At 43.5% G+C, this 17,114-nt stretch overlaps 1 protein-coding gene across 6 annotated transcripts in view; it reads right to left on the bottom strand.

Moving 5' to 3' along the window:
* Positions 1–11,037: 11,037 nt before the first annotated feature.
* Positions 11,038–17,114, bottom strand: part of FIGN (fidgetin, microtubule severing factor) — a 207,043-nt gene continuing 200,966 nt past the window's right edge. For all 6 annotated transcript variants that reach the window (XM_077319887.1, XM_077319884.1, XM_077319885.1 and 3 more), the window contains one exon: positions 11,038–15,682. In XM_077319887.1, the coding sequence (XP_077176002.1) occupies positions 13,434–15,674 (2,241 nt within the window). In that variant the 5' untranslated portion in view covers positions 15,675–15,682 and the 3' untranslated portion in view covers positions 11,038–13,433. The remainder of the gene's footprint in view (positions 15,683–17,114) is intronic.

Raw genomic sequence — 17,114 nt, 5'->3', positions numbered from 1 at the left:
GAGAACAATATAAAATGTCTTCGGCCGCTTTTTGCATGAAAAGCAGAGCATGGTTACCTAAAATACCCTGTCCTGCTGAAACATATGGTTACGGTTATTATTTATTGCTACTTCTGGAATTCATATTTCTAAGGGATTCTAAGGAGTTCATAGCACCGGCAAGACTCATAACTCAGTATCTTATCGCCTCTGATGATCTGATGAAGTAATTTATCCTGAAGAAAACATTTTTGCCCCTACTTCTAAAGAGCATAATTTCATACACAAGATCACCAGTCCAGTGCTATTTGTGATCTGTTCTATGTTCTGGAATCTGATTTGAGTTAAATTACTGGAAAATATAAAGCAATTAGAGTAAGGTGACCAGATTGTCCCACTTTTGGGGGGACATTTGGGGGTACCTGGCAAATTGTACTTATGTTGAGATTAAAAAATATATATTGCAATACTATTTTTGCGTTCTATGAAACTTTTTGTTGCTCCATATAGACCAAATTTTTAATCAAGAACCCCCCCCAGTCAATGGTGTCCTGCTTTACCAATGTTAAAATCTGGTCACCTTAAACTAGAGGCAAAGCCAATTGCACCCAGGAATGCAATGGGTGCTGGCCCACAAGCCTGGACTCTTGCCTTCTTAAGTGCCTTTCATCTGGGCTCAGTTCCTTGATCCATCAGGGTGTCAGACAAAGGACTTTCAGGTGCAAGGGGGCAGTGGGATGCAGCAGCCCAGCTGCTGAACAGGGCCACCTGGGTTGGCCCTTTACCTGTGGTACTGCCAAGCTGGCCCTCCCCTACTCTCCCACAGGCAGGAGGTGGCAGCAGGACCAGAGTAGGGCAGCTAGTGAGCAGTACTGCCAGGTCCAGCCCTTTCCCAGTGCCACCACTGAGCATGGATGGCCTTATCCCCCCATCTATCAGGCAGGAGGATGCATGGAGACTGGGGTGGCCCAGTCGGGATGGCGCTCTACCCACTGTTCTGGCTTATTTTGGTATCAGCTCTTCCCCATCCAGTTAAGTGGCCAAAAGCAGCAGGGACGAGGAGGTGAAGGAAGACCAGCAGTTGGTCTTCGGTTGGGGAGTGCACTGTCCCTATTGGGCATATATCCCCAAATTGAATGTCAGTCAGAGTCTTTGGAATGTTCGGCACGTGGTCGGAGATACATGCACTCTTTTTATATGTGATAAGCCAAGTCACATTTTGCTTTCTAACTATGCTGCCAAATGTACCAGAGTTGAAACAGTAGCAGTGCTTGCGGGGGACTCCTTTAGCTTTCAATGTGCAGTCCATTTGGAAGTGTCCCCCACACAACCAGGATCTGCTTTCCAGGAAAACCTAAGCTACAGCCTTTTTAGAAATTCAGCCACTGCTTTTAAAATATCTTCTTCGATAACCAAGCAAGGTCCTCCCCCCCCCCCCCCATGTTTGTGATAAAAGATTTTGAATCTGGCTTACGTTTGGCCGTCCATCGATTAACTTTACAAGAAATACCACAGCAGCGTCTTTCACAACCCAATGCAAGCCAGAGTCTTCTGGTTCTCAGCAAGCGAGCCTCTCAGAAATAGCAAGTTATTGATGGAATTCACAAATCTAGGTGGGCAGATTGGTGGCCTTTTCTTTTGCTGGATTATACATTACCTACTTCACAGTCATTTCTAAAAGCTCCTTTGGAAAAAAAAAAGGCAATCAAAGCTAAGACAACTCCTCAGGAAACCATTAAACCTAGTTTCCTTTCCCTGTAAATATTTGAAAACGAGATTGCTGAGAAACTACTGCCCTATATTCTCCAGATAGGTGTTCCTGCCTGCACAGCTCATCTTTCGCAGCTTATGTGAATTCCTGCAGCACGTATGAACAGACCACACGGCCCGTGGGCCATAGGAATTCCAAAACGAGGCTGCCGCTGTCGGCATCTTACTCCAGGGCAGAATTGTAAAACACAAGCAAAGATGAAGTTCCCAAAGTGCGGGGGGAGGGGGGGAGGAACCGGGGGGAGGGGGGAAGCTTTAATATTAGGACAGAGCATTAAAAAGAAAAATCTCGTGTCTAGGTTATCCCATTTCTATCAGGATTGCAAAAGAGAGAGAGAGAGAGAGAGAGATTCAGCCATCCCCTTGAACTGCAAGTTAAGGTTAAGTATCTGTGGCTCGTTTGTTTGCACCAACATAAATGCTTCCAGCCCTAATATAAAAAGGACCCTCCCCTCTTTTGCAACAGACCCCAATCCGGCATCTCCCCCATGCAAATGACCATGGCCTTTGGGGGAGTGGGGAACCTTTTATAGATAGGTACTATGGACTGCAAATAGGTTTCCTATCGGCAGGGCAACTGTGACTCATGCTGTCAGACAAGTGAAGAGAAAACCCGCAGTCAGCAGCTATACAGCAGCAAATCATTAATTAATTACATTTTAATGAACCTTAAGCAGCTACTGCGGGAGCCTTCAGAAGTTTATCAAAAATGAAGAATTGCCTTGTGTAAATCTTAAGTTGACTGGGGGGGGGAAAACCGAGGAAGGCCTCAGGGTAACAGCAAGCCCCATGTAATTTCCATACATTCAGTGAAACTTTATAGCTTTTGCTATGTTAATATATTAGCATTTTCATTCTAAAGCCCATTAGTGTCAGGTTTCAACTCTAACACCTGTTTGAATTGTTCTCAGAAAGAAAGGCTTTTCAGGAATCCTTTCTTCTTCTTTTTTTTCTAAGCGAGAAGCATTAATACTTAAGTAATGGGAAGAAGTTACAGCGATATTCCTCCATTAAATCTCAATCAAGAGATCATCAAAAGGGATATTTCAATGCAGTGACCATTAGTCATAAAAATACTTGGCAAGATGTACTGCATAAAGGCCAAATATGCTTATTTTGCTAATCTTTCCAATATCTTTCTCTTTTCCGGCAGAACTGGGAGGAAGAATCTGTTATGTCATTCTCCATAGTGATTCATACAGTGAGGACAAGAACACTCACAGAAGATATACAAAAACAGTATTATTCTGATTTTAGTAGTATCAAAAACATTAGAGTACAATGAGCTTTAAAAAAAAATTAAACCAGCTGTGCAGTGGTTAAGAATGGCGACTTTTAATCTGGAGTTGGGTTCCCTGTCCTCCATATGCAGCCAGCTGGGTGACCTTAGGCTAGTCATGGTCCCGTTAAGGGTTGTTCTCACAGAATAGTTCTGTCAAAGTTCTCTCAGCCCCACCTACCTCACAGGTTGTCTGTTGTGAGGAGAGGAAGGGAAGGTGATGTAAGCTGCTTTGAGACTCTGTTTCTGCATTGGGAACTTTGCTGCCAGGGCTCCCATGCAGGAGCACAAATCCAGGGCAGACGAGGTGCACCAGGCCAAATGCTCCCCCATGTGGGAACAGGAAGAGGTGAGGCAACCTGCCCAGACTCCAACTCCAGCCTGGCGCAAAGCCTCCAGTGCGGAAACAGTCCCTCAGATAGTGAAAAGCGGGCTATAAAACCAATTCTTTTTCTTCTTCTATTTCTATGCTGACCTTCTATCCAAATATGTTCCTCAAGAAGGATGATCTGTATGCCTCCACTATATGTGGAATGTAAAGTCAGTGAGAACTTCCTATACTGCCAGTTATTCGTCCTCCTCTGCTCAATCGACTAATCAGAACTTGTAATAGCTGTGTTCACATGGTACAGTGAAAACAGGTACATCCTTCATGAACCTCCATATGTCTGTTTATAAGAAAGAGCCAACATGCGTTGACTTTACAAATGAAACTAAGGACCTCTCCGTGGATAAATGTGAGGTTCCAACCACATTCTGCCGTACGTGCCTGGAATGTGAATGAGAATGAACGAACGCACGTATAAAGAGAAAGCCAAGTGTACATTCTACATGGATTGTACATGAGTTCACTGTAACTTATGAACAGGCAATGAGGGTTGAGGAACAAGTAAGAAAAGGACTCTGTTGTGAATCCTTCAGAGGGTACCTTCCTGGAGAAGAATAAGGGCCACATATGCTACAGTTTTCAGAGCAGTTCATACTATTCTAGTTTCTATTTGACATTACTGATACAAATAATACACTATTTATTATTTATTTATTGCATTTGTATACCGCCCTCCCATAAAGGCTCAGGGTAGTTCACATAGAACGTAACTGGACAGTACATTAAACCCACTGATTAAATGAATGGATGGTAACAGTAATGGCACCAATAAACAGAGAAATAACATGCAGCATAATGAACTATTTAACAGGCCCATGGTTGGTCTGGTCCGTCACATGGGTTCAAGGAGGGATGATCAGGACCCAGTAGCTGTTATTTAATTTTGGTCAACCTCAATCAAATGCCTGGTGGAGGAGCTCCCTTTTGCAGGTCAAGTAGAACTGTTTTAGTTCTGCTAGGACCCTGATTTCGGTTGGGAGCTCATTCCACCAGATGGGGGCCAGGACTTAGCTCTGGCTTTGGTTGAGGTCAAGCAGACTTCCTTGGGGCCAATGGTCAGTAGCTGGTTGGAGGTGGCGGAGTGCACAGCTCTTTGAGGGGCGTAGGCAGGGAAGCGGTCCTTCAGGTACACTGGGCCCAGACTGTGTATGAACTTGAAGGTAATTACCACGACCTTAAGCCTGATCCAGAATTCGACTGATAGCCAGCACAGTTGTTGGAGGACGGGCCAGATGTGGGACCTCCACGGTGTTGCTAAGCCAGTTTGAGAACGATGCTGACCCAAAGGCATGCTGTAACTTTATAAATCACAAGGCAATGTAAATCCAATTCATCTATGACAAGTTATAATTGATGCTCAAAACAACACAGGAGTTGTTAACTCAGAATTCTTTTATTTGAGGTATGCTTGTTCTTTTCATATTCCATGATAGTAGCATAGCCATATACAACAAATTTTACAATAGAGAAAACTTTTCATAAAAATATCTGCCTTGAACCACAACTTTAATTTTAATTCTTCAATGATTACTACTGAAACTAGTTATTCTATATGAAAACTTAATTTCCCTGTGGTAGCAAGTATTTATGAAAAGGAATATTCAGTAGGGACAGTTAGTTACAATACTGAGCACTGTGTGGGTTTTTTTTTTTAATATTACAGTGCTAACACCCAAGAAAATGAGATGCATGGATTACAATTGAAACTGTAACAATGAGGACAAAAAAGCATTTTCAGATCTCCAGGTTAATTGTACAGCAGCTTCCTACACACATATGATCAACCATATAATGATCCCATCAAAATAAAAAAAAAATCTAAGCAGAAATGTCTCATTTACATTAATAATGTTCACAAATTATATGAATTCATTTTGCAAGTGATGGATAATTTAAGCTTTCATCATCTAAAGCTTGTCGGTTTTTTTTTTCCAAGAGAAATGGATTGTTTCATTTTTTTTTAATGAGTGCAATAATATCACGTTTAGTTTCAGCGGATGCAAAATAATGCACACACACAAAAGAAGATTTTGAATTTGCTGAATAAATAAGCAAAACAGTACCAGAGGAATCCAAAGAAACATGTCCTAGAGAGGTCTTTCCCTCCTTGCGAGAGGTCAAAATCTGGTCAAAGCCAACACATTGTTTCAATTTAAACAAATAAAATCAATATGGCCAGGAAAGCAAAGTGCACTGAAATTTTAATTTAGTTGGGCTTTAACTATATATATATATATATATATATATATATATATATATATATATATATATAGTCCCAAGACAAGTACTATTAGTTGACGTATGGCATCCCTCATCTAATGCAGTAAACAACCAGAAATAATCCCCCCACCTCTTCATCATTTCACTTCACAGCCTCAAAAAAAAATATTAATGATATCCCTTCAAGAAATTGTAGCGGAAAGGATCTGATGCTACTTTGTTAATGGAACTTAAAGAACAGATTGTCGGGCATACCAAGAATTTTCAGATGCATTTCTGCATTCACCTCTGTGAGAGTTGTGGATTGTCACAGTTCATTTATTCATTTTGTAAAAAGATCCACAATTTGCCAACAAGCAACTAGAAAAGTCCATGCATTAATTGGGGGTGGTTTACCCATTTCAGCATTTTTTTTTCTTTAAAAGAGAACAGAGAGAGAGAGAGAGGGAGAGAGAGGGAGAGAAAGTTGTATCCTTCTACAGTAATGTACAGCTGGTGGAGACAATGAGGAGGAGGGCAAACATGACGTGAAAATAAATAATAAAATATAAAATACTTCATACAAAGTACTGCAAATGTGCCATCCGTGTACAATTATTTCTAAAAGCAAACGTTTATAAAGCAGAATTAGCAATAAAACTATTTGATTACAGAACACGGGCGCCTTGACTCCACGGCTGCAATCCTGTGCACATCTGCACATGTTTAAGTCCATTTCGATGGAATTTAAATGTGTGGAACGGTGTGCAGGATTGGAGCTCAGATTTAAGTCCTTTGGGAAGTGCCTTTTTTTTTGGTTTTTGTTAAAACCTTGCAGAGACTCTTACAAATGCAGTTTGTTGCCTTTTTTTTTTTTTTTAGTACAAAGGGAGTCAGAAACATACATAGTCACTGAAGGCAAAAAAAAAAAAACCTCATGTATTATCATTTGTTTGCACTTTAAAGAGACGAGTAGTACTGTATGCCAGTTAACAGGATCGAGGACTCGAATGTAGCCAGACTGCCAAGGCAAAGAATGCTTGAGAAAATTGACAAGATATATATTTGCCCCCAAATCAGGGTTCATAGGAATAAAGCTGCATTTACCATCGCATGCCAAAAAAGTGGGACCTTAATAAAGATCTGCACAGTGCATAATTTCCTTTTGAGTTCCTTTAAGCAATCTTGTGTTACAAGAGTACAATTAAAAGTCCATCAGTATCCCCTGCACCTCCCCCCCCCCTGCATTATCTACCCTGCCACACTTTGCTAATGCATCTTATCATTGTGGTGGTTTAATACTGTTCAGTGTAGAGACAGTCTTTCTGAGGTAGACTGTTCAAGTTCAAGGACGAGAGTCTTTCTTACGAAATGCATGACATTCAAAAAAAGACAACAAATAAATACTACATGTACAATATGTAGCAATGAGGTAGAAATGGTTTTAAAGAACAATGTCGGAATACACACCCAATGCAGGAGCAGGAGGAAATCTATATATATATTTATATATATATAATTATAAAAAAAAGGAAACTTAAAAAAAAACAAACCACCATCGACTATTGACTGCTTAGAAACCAAAAGAACGGAAAAGAAAGGGGGAAAAAAAGCCAAAATGTACAAACGCAGACACACACGCGCGCACGCACACAAAGTTTAGGTGTGAAAATAAAACTTTTGCTTCTTTGTATATTGTAAGACAAGAAGACGGAAGAACTGCGTTCCCAACCTCGGTGTAGAAGAGAACCATTTTATAAATATTTAACATTCTATAGGACTGATTCATATATTCTCACACAACTCTGTGCCAGGGCTGACCCACACTGCCGACATTGTACATATCACCCAGACAGGGAGGTGAAATTTTCCTGCTTTCAGTCTAATTGTCTTTGACAATTGTAGAGCCTGGTGCTAGACTCCTTGCGTTGTATTTAAAAACAGGGGGAAGAGGAGAGACTTGTTCATTAAAGATGCAGTATCCCCGGTTCACAAAAATGTATCTGGCAGGTTCAAAATCGAATGTCAACCAAAGGTCTTTGCAGAGTAGGAAGATTCAGTTGATGTATCGACTGGTCCCCAGAACAGCTGTTTCTTAGAATTGAGGAATATTGCTACCCCCGTGTTTACTAATGTGTTTCATATATGAATCTGCAAACGATTAAGCGACAGAAAAGCTTTCATCTTTCCTAGCAAAGGGGGGCAAATAAAGACTTCCGGTTTGGCATGCATGCACAAGCTATCGTATACACATATGCACACCTATGAGATGAGAGGGCATTAGTGCTGTACGGCAATGCATGGTCATATTCAGGTCTGGCGTACATGCCAGGAGTTTTATCTGTATGTGTCCTGTTGAAAAGAATGGGATTTGCACAAGAGCAGTCCTGAGCAATTCGCATTCGGTATAATGCTGGAGATGTCACAACAGGCTATGGAACACACACACACACACACACATATATGTATGTCTGTATGTATACCTGACAGATGAATGTGGCAAATCCTCAATTAGGTAGCTCAGAGGTTCTAGTGAAATTGATGAGCTTGCAGGTTCGAGAGGTGGTGGGTTCCCCATCTCTGGAAATTTTTAAACAGAGCCTGGATAGCCATCTGATGGAGAGGCTGATTCTGTGAAGGTTCAAGGAGGTGGCAGGTTACAGTGGATGAGCGATAGGGTTGTGAGTATCCTGCATAGTGCAGGGGGTTGGACTAGATGACCCATTAAATCCCTTCCAGCTCTATGATTCAATGATTCAGTAGAGTAAAATTAGTACAATAAAGATTTTGAATTTAAATTCAGTTTCTTTTTTTTGGGGGGGGGGGAATATTGTGTTTTAAATTTCACTTTCTGAGGATACAGTCTGCATGGATGGGGTGAAATACATAGGACGGGACCAATAACTGTTTATCTGTTAAAAGTTCTACGCGCTTTGAGACAGCCGAAACCTTTGTTTGCAGCTTTTGACATGTAAACACATTACCATCGCCCAACATCTGTTGGAATTAATTGGGGTTTTTACACTAGATTATCTCCTTTCGAAAATTGCCTAGCAAAGTATTACGCCAGCCCATATAAAATGACCTTGTACTATTTTACAGAGCATAGCCCCTGGACAGATGAGCTAGCTTTCCCAGATGGTGCTTTGCCTGTGTGTTTTACTGGGAGGTTTTATTTTCTCCTTGATGGGTCTGAAATGCGCAAGAAAAACCATCTTGCCCATCTATCGGCATTTGAGTGGAATATAAATTGACTAACAGAGAAATATTTTTGTGTGCAAAAGTAAATAGCCTTAAACTGCCTTCACAATCCATTGATCAGCTCAATCAGCAAACTTTGCATTGCTCTCTCTAACAGTCTAAATATTTGGGGAGAGCTTCATGCCAGAAATGAAGTATTTATGCCACAAGCCCACGTAAACGCTGCATTTTGAATTGGCATCAATAATTTGGCTGGCAGACAAGCAGCCTCCTTTGCTTCTGACATTGCCAAGGTTCCCACTCCTTCATACAAAAAGGAACCGCCATCTAATGCAAAAATAGCTGCTTCCATTAAAGTAATCGTCTGCACAGGCACAATCACTGTTTTGATAGACCAGTACAGCCAGCTGTATACCTCAGCCTATCCAAAGAATTGCCCAACAAACTAGCATTATGGAGTAGTGCTTCTATACATTTAATTGATTAACAGTCGCACAGAAGAGAACATTTTGACAGACGAAACTTCTGTCATCACAGAGCTATAATAGTGTGTGGAGCTGTGACTATTGACGTTCTTCCCTCTATTAAAAACACGGGTTTCTCTGCCCCCTTGCGCAATCCTCTCTGCTAGTTTCATTTACACACTGCCGCAGAACCCGCAGCTCTCTGCCTAGCCGAAACAGATAGCAGGCACCTTCCAAAGGGAGCCGTTGTAAATGTCCCAGGGTTGTCCGTATTGATCTGCTCCACACACATGCAGAAAACCTCCGGAAGGTTAAGCTTTGGGATCTGGTTTCCTGTATAAGGAGACGTATAGCGTAGCAATGCACATGGAGAAGAACATTAGCAGCATTCAAAAGAGAGAGAGATTTCTGCACAGGGAACTTTGCTGCCCCGGCTCCCGTGCAAGAGCACAAATCCGGGGTAGATGAGCTGCACCGGGCCAAGTGCTCCCCTGGGCAGGAGCAGGAAGAGGCAGGGCAACCTGCCTTGGCTCAAACTCCAGCCTGCAGCCTGGCTCTGAGCCTCTGGTGTGGAAATAGGAGAAAAATGGCCCATTTCACAGGTGGGAGTGCAAACAGTTGCCTCCCTCCTAGCATAGGGAGGGTTTGATTAAATGAGCAAGTGGAGAAAGCCTAGGCAGCCACAGCTGAAGAGCTGCTAGAATGTCATAGCTTGCTTCCTGTCTGTAAACAAAATGGTTCCCCATGTCCGGCAAAGTACTCTGGCCCCTCTAGTTTTCAAATGAGATTAAGATCACTGGTGTTCCCTCAGCCAAGGTTTAACAATGCAAAATCCAATGTTTTGAGTAGTGGGGAAATCAACACTTGGAATTCCTTCCTCTTCATCATCATGCTGGGGTTCCTGCCCCCCCCCCATGCATATTTAAAGTAAACCATTCCTTGTCCAAGATTCAAAACGAGAAACTAGAAGTCAAAATGAGCACCTAAAAATTTCATTGCCTTCAAATTAAAAGGATGAGCAGCCCGACTGGGGGGCGTCACTTTGGTCAGGCGTGACGCTTGCTTAAAATCAGTTAATAAAATCGATTCCGGGGGATTTATAGATTTTGTGATTTAAGCCCAAGTTAGGTTTCCAAACTGTGCTTGACCCTTTTAAATGAGCACAGCTTGAGAGCAAACAGAAAACGCAATGGGTTGGTCAGTGATCTGAATCTGTAAATCCATTGGATAGATCGATACGAATCTACAGCAAAGAGGGGGGGGGGTGTTTGGATTTCACAGCCAGAAAGAAAGATGCAATGGGAAATGTCTAGCCAGATGGGGGGCAGGGGTGTGGAGGAAGGCATTCACTAATGGAAAAAAGCAAACTATCCAATAAGGTTTACTTTATTATCTCTTTCGTGAAAGGCACTGTTTTTAAAAAAAATAAATAAAACAGACCATCGGCCTAAAACAAAAGTTACAACTGAAGAAAGAATGCTAGAATGCAAATTTTGGTTCATTTGCTTGTTTTCACTTCAGAAACAGATGTTTAAAAGTTTGAAAACTTAAAAAAGGACTTGAAACGCCTGTAGTCTATCCACCTTTCTAAAAGCCTAAATATTTTAGCTGGGCATACAATCCCGAGCACAGCTACACCCTTTGGAGCAGGGGTAGTCAAACTGCGGCCCTCCAGATGTCCATGGACTACAATTCCCAGAAGCCCCTGCCAGCATTCGCTGGCAGGGGCTTCTGGGAAATGTAGTCCATGGACATCTGGAGGGCTGCAGTTTGACTACCCCTGCTTTTGAGAATACTGACTTCCTTGGACTTAAAAGAGTGCTACTCTGCCAAGGACAGCCCAGCAAATATGCCTGGCAACCGGACAGTTGCTTTAAAACACACAGAATGGCTGGGGAACTGCCTGGCACGTTTCTCCTTAAGGCTCCCCCCCTTCCCCTGGTGCATTTATTTTACTTATTTAAGAAGATACGCTACTTAAAAGAAAGATTAAAAGCCAGCGCTTTTGCAAGTGTCCTGCCACGCTCTCTTTAAAGTAAACAACAACAACAACAACAAAAGAATTGCATTCCCGCCACGAAAGAAAAGACTGTTCTGCTCCCGTGGCCACAGAGGTACCGAATGCTACAGTGTACATTGCTCAGAGCCATTACCAGCATCAGTCAGCTGTCATGAAAAGAATTGCTCATAAAAGCATTAAAGAATGAAAAGAGAGACAATGCGAAGCAGGGGCACAGGCTGAACAAAATGCCACGTTATGCCAGCCTTTTCAGGAGAAGAGATTCTGCAGCCATTTTGTCCTCGCTGAGGGAGAGGCAGGAAAAGGTATTGCCAGGCACTTCCCTTTGGGAAGGAATCTCGTCCCCATGTTCTTTCAAACTCCTTAAGACAGGTTGGCGTTCTGGATGGATTTTTTACTTGCTTAGCTCTGCACTTTGCTTCCCAAGAGAGTATCCCCCTCTCCCCCCAAAAAATCACACACACACACAAACACACACACACACACACACACACACATACCAAAAACTGAGGTAGAAATAAAACAATGGGCATGCTCCAGCCTGAAAGGGCATGAAATGAGTAGTACACTTAAAATAAAACGGCGACCACAAAAACAGGCAATGCACATTTACTATTCGTCTGTGTGGGGCAAATGAGGGATAGGGGAAGAGCCCAACGCAATGTGAGGGTTTAATTTTTGCCTCGCTCTTCCTGTTTGGTCACGGCGGCATTAGTGTAAACAGCTCGACAACGCACACGCTCTCTCGCTGACCTAGAAGGAGTCTGCTCTCTTGGCTCAATTAAATAATCAGAACACCAACAATTCTAACCGAGATACAAAAGCAGTGGTTATCTTAAAGGTAATTTGCCCCTCAGAGTCACTAGCTTAGCTCTGACTGTCCCCGATGGTTATACATTTTGACAGAGTGGCCTTTCTTGTTTTCCGCACAGCGTCCCGCAAGTCGCCGCACAAATCGTCAAGGACTGAGGACTTTTACTGTCATGAACATTTCTCACGTTCCGATCGGATCCCCAATATTTTGTTTTTGAAGAAGAGAAAAAAAAAGATTATTATTTTTTTAACACTGATACCCCTTTGTTTCTATTTTTTTAAAAGGTTTAAAAGATTCAGTTATAATACACTTTTCAGCTTGATCCTGGATACATTCAAAGTATTTTCTCCTTGCCATTTTTTCCCAACTGTTGAGGTAAACATACATATATTTAATATAAAGTAACATTGAAGCCTAGCCTATTAACTCTCAGCAGTACACAGTACATAGTGCCTTCAACACATTCCTTTGAGGTACTGTACAAATCACAATCACTTTCCTGAGTTTTTTTCTTTTTCGTTTTTTTCCTTTTTTTTTTTTTGCAGACAGAACATTAAACGAAATGAACTGTGGAAAAATTAAGGTCCAGATTGCCGTTTACCCTGTTTTACCTGTTCTCCGTTTTAATACTGAAGAACAGACAGGATTGAGGAATACTGTTGCTCTTATAGACTTAGCTGAGGGAAGGGGGAGAGAGAGAGAGAGAGAGAGAGAGAAAGAGGGGGAGAAAGAACAACAAAAAAAAGATCTGGTACTCTGTCGCAACACGACTGTTCATTTCTTTAGTCCCATAACATTTTGAAGTTAAAGCTCTTTATATTAGCACATGCCACCAATGTAATTGTGAGGCAAACAAACCAAAATAATAATCCATAAAAAATAATAATAAAGCACCACTTCAGGCACTTGACAACAACTAAATCTCAAGAACAGCAGAATGGATTCAACACACAGGGTTCGTGTCCTTCTCGGGGAAGGGGAGGGATTCAACCTGCTTGCTCCATGGTGAGGGCGCGCTGTTTAGCTTGAACGGAACGGAGCATCACCAGATGCCTTCGGTTACCTGTGGCTTTTCAGCCACAGCTCATATTTGATGCCCTTTTCCTTCCAGCCTGCACCCGGTTCTTTCGACACAAGGTGATCGTCAGGGTTCCCCGCCCCTCCCCTCAGTACCCTTTTACAACTTTAAACACTATTGGAAAAAGGGGTTCCATGCCCTATATAGCAGGTTGTATGCATGTAAGTGTGTGTGTGTGTGTGCGTGCACACCAACATTCATGACATTGTTTTGCTTTGTTTTTTTTTTTTTTAAAAAGACGTCACTGACTGCAACCAAACATTTTGTTCCATTCAACGTATGTGTCGAGCTCTTTTTGAGATATGCTAGGCTGTATCTTGCAGAAGGCGTTTTCAAAGTCTTGATACGTAACGGGCCTCAACTGGTTGGGCATAATGGCTGAAAGGTCCGTGGCTGGCATGGCGTGGAGGGGGCCGACCACCGCTTCCTGACACAAACGAGCAACATCCAGTCCCGAAAAGCCTTCCGTGCGTTGGACAAGCAGTGCAACCTCCTTGTCATTGAGACAGTAATTGTGCTGTGAGAGCAGTTGTACTATTATCTGGTGCCTCGCTGTGCTGTCAGGAAGGGGGATTAGAAGTCGTTTCATGAAGTACCTTCGAAGGGATTCATCTATTTCTTCCGGTTTACTGGTGGCACAAATTACTACTATTTGGTCCTCAGCAGAAGTTAGAACACTGTCCAGCTGCATAAGGAACTCGGTTCGCATCCGACATACTGGACTGTGTTCTTCGTTCACTTGGGATGAGAGGAGCACATCAATGTCACTGACAAAAATCACCGACGGCTGGCGACACCTTGCCACAAGGAAAGAGGCATGAACTATCTTTTCCCCTTCCCCTAACCACTTTGTGACAAGGCCGGAGCCCGCGATTTTGAAAAACGTGGCTCCCAGCTGACTAGCAATACATTTGCCCATTAATGTTTTGCCTGTTCCCCGAGGTCCAAACAAAAGGATGCTCCGAGGTAGAGCAGTCAGCCCATTGAATGCATCTGACCTCAATACTGGCCATAAAACCTCCTCTTTAATGACAGCTTTTATCAGATCTAGGCCGGCAATGTCATTCCAGTCCACAGGAGGTCCTTGGTTGATAATCTCATTGGTCACAAGGTCAATGAGGTGTGCGTCAGTATTCTTCAGTTGCTCGTCCACAGAGTGGTTGGATGAGGTAGCTGCACGAAGTCCTGGGCCTTGCATTGCGTGAGGAAGGAGCTGCCTGTGTTCATCACCGTGTTCGTTCATCACTGGAGAGCCATACTTCCCAAAGGGTTCGTTTGCTCTCGACCCAAGAGAATTTTTAGCAGTACTATAGGAAGGGGGTGTCAGAGCCCTACTGGACTGGCTGAATTTCCTTTGCTGTTCAGAAGACATGATCTGCTTTGTTGGCTTAAACGCTAAGGAGGATGTTTCAGCATTTCTGTCAAAGCCGTTCCCTCTACTGGCATTCGAAATGCTGTTGTCAGGCATCCGATACATGGGGCTCTGCGTGGATCTCTGTTGGCCATAGCTGTAATTTCCGTAACTGGAGTCCATTTCTCCTTGCCCTGCCATATAGAAAGCTTTTCTTTTGAGGGAACTGGCGGAACTGTTTGTCAGGGCAGAGGGCGCAATGGGCGTTAAACCATGACTCTGGTAGCTGTAACCAGGGACGGTGGTCGGGGGCAGAGGTGTCGGAGCAGGGATTCCTGAAGGGAGGTACGCTGAAGGAGGAGGTGCACCGCCCGGGCTGTATCCAGGCCCAACAGCAGCTTGCGGGGGATAGCTTGCAGATGGGTAACTGTACCCGGAAAGGTTGGTTGTCCCATTGTAGCCCGGTACTAGTGCTGGAGGGGGTGGTGGTGGTGGAGGGGGCTGTAACAGCCCAGAGCTATGCAAAGGGGAAGGATGAGGAGAAGGAAGTGCAGGTGCTGGCTGGCCACTGTAACTCGTATGCAAGTAAGATCCATTGTATCCTGTGGCATATTCCTGAGACGGGAGCCCCGAATGCAGACTAGGGACAGTATGACTTCCACATGTACTACTGGAATAACTCGGTTCTGTCAGGTTACTGGCCACCCCAGGCGAGCTCCCTATGCTAGCTGAGACATCTGCTGGAGGGAGGGCAGTACTTACGCCAGCTTTGCTGGCGCTGATAACATCGGGGACACAGTTCATGGGATAAACGCTCTCAGAGTTCAAAGAAGGCTGCCAGGGCTCGCTTTCGCTTTTTCGGCCATTCACCAGCCCTGGCGGAGGCTCCGAATAATTACTCAGGAGGGGCCGGTCCACCGGCCCTTCCAAAATGCCGGAATACTTTTCTGCATATTTTTTGAGCAGATTAGATGCAGTCAGCGCAGAGATGTCATCGTTCGCCCAAGCATACTGATAGGTGCGCTGCAGGTGTCCTCGGTAAGCTTCCACCTTGTGGGCAGGAGACCGGGTGGTGGAAGTGATGTCAAAGTGCTGTTCTGGCCACTGGGCATGCTCTGGCGTCCACTGCATCTTCAAGCCTGAGGGTTGGGGTGGGGCGGGGGAGAAGAGAAATCAGAATTAGCACTCGTAAAGGATAATGCAAAGCTATCTCAGAAAATACATCTGATTTCCCTGTGACACCGCTGGCAAACTCTCTGCTTAAAAAAAATATGTTATTTATTATTATTATTATTATTATTAAACTTTTATACCGCTGTTCTCTTAGGCTCACGGCGGTTTACAAGATAAAAATTACAATAAAACCCATCGTTAAAGCCATTAAAACCAATCTGTACTATCAATGTTGGGCAACAGGTGAGCACTAACTAACCCCACTAACCCCCCCCCCCCAAAATCGCCCCACGTTAGCCAAGGGACATCAGGTTGCTAAATATGGGAGTGAGGCAATCAGATCACTCAGATGAACCCAGGGAGCCCAGATCTAATGTCGGGACCGACATTAAAACACTATGAATTTAGATGGCTTGTAACTGGCCATTACCAATAACATTTTTGCTTCAAATAAACCTACACGTATATGTCTCTATGCCCTATTTTGCTAATTCCACAGGAGGAAAGGGAAGAAATGATTTAAGACACATTGCATTTTTTTAAAAAGGATAACCATGTACCCACACTGTGTGTTTTTTTTTTAAAAGGATTCCCGTGTGCATCTTCAGTACTCTTAGAATGGATTCGGTATATGGGAACCTGTTTTAAATATCCTCAGCGTTCTGTCTTCCCTCATTGCCGTTCTAACAGATTTAAGGGGGAAATATCGAGACACAGCTGACAGATCATACCTAGGATACCTTTCTTATTTGGTACTGAATACCTAGTTAGCACAGTATAATGCACCCTGCACAGGACAATATGACACAGACATAGCAGGTCATTCCATAATCCAACTCTCATCTAAAGTGGTCCACGACAGTTTCAAATCTGCTTCGTGGAGTGCAGCAAAGCAATCTCCCAGGCAGCGCTCCGTTGCTTTCATCACACAAAGCTTACAACTCGGTATGAATTACAACTGGCTGCTCTCTGCCTCACAGTTCTGTTGTTGGGGGGGGGGGTGAGAGCGAAAGCGCCCAAGCATCACTTGAGCGGCCGTCTTTTTGCCTGCTCTCCTCCTTCACCTCCCCCACCCCTCCTCTAGGGTACGGGAAAGGGGGAGGGGGATATAGCCGGAGAAGAAGAAAAAATTAAATGGAGCCTAGATGCTAAAAAGTTCCGGGGCGGGGGTGGGTGGGGGCTGTTCGTTGAAGCGCAGGCTGAAAAACACTGCCGGAGCAGAAGAGGCAACCTAGCACACCCTTTTATTTTGTACAATTAATCATGTCCCAGATTGGAGGGGATCCTGAAACGGTTTGGTGACCCATCGTGGCATACGGGATTTACCGGCATTTAAAGAAAAAGCTCCTTCGATTCTGCCCGGCATGGCCGGTAGCCCTGAAGAAAGCTTCCATAATC

Source organism: Paroedura picta, chromosome 2 (assembly GCF_049243985.1).
Source record: "Paroedura picta isolate Pp20150507F chromosome 2, Ppicta_v3.0, whole genome shotgun sequence".
Taxonomy (NCBI): domain Eukaryota; kingdom Metazoa; phylum Chordata; class Lepidosauria; order Squamata; family Gekkonidae; genus Paroedura; species Paroedura picta.
This window is presented reverse-complemented; position numbering and strand designations above follow the sequence as displayed.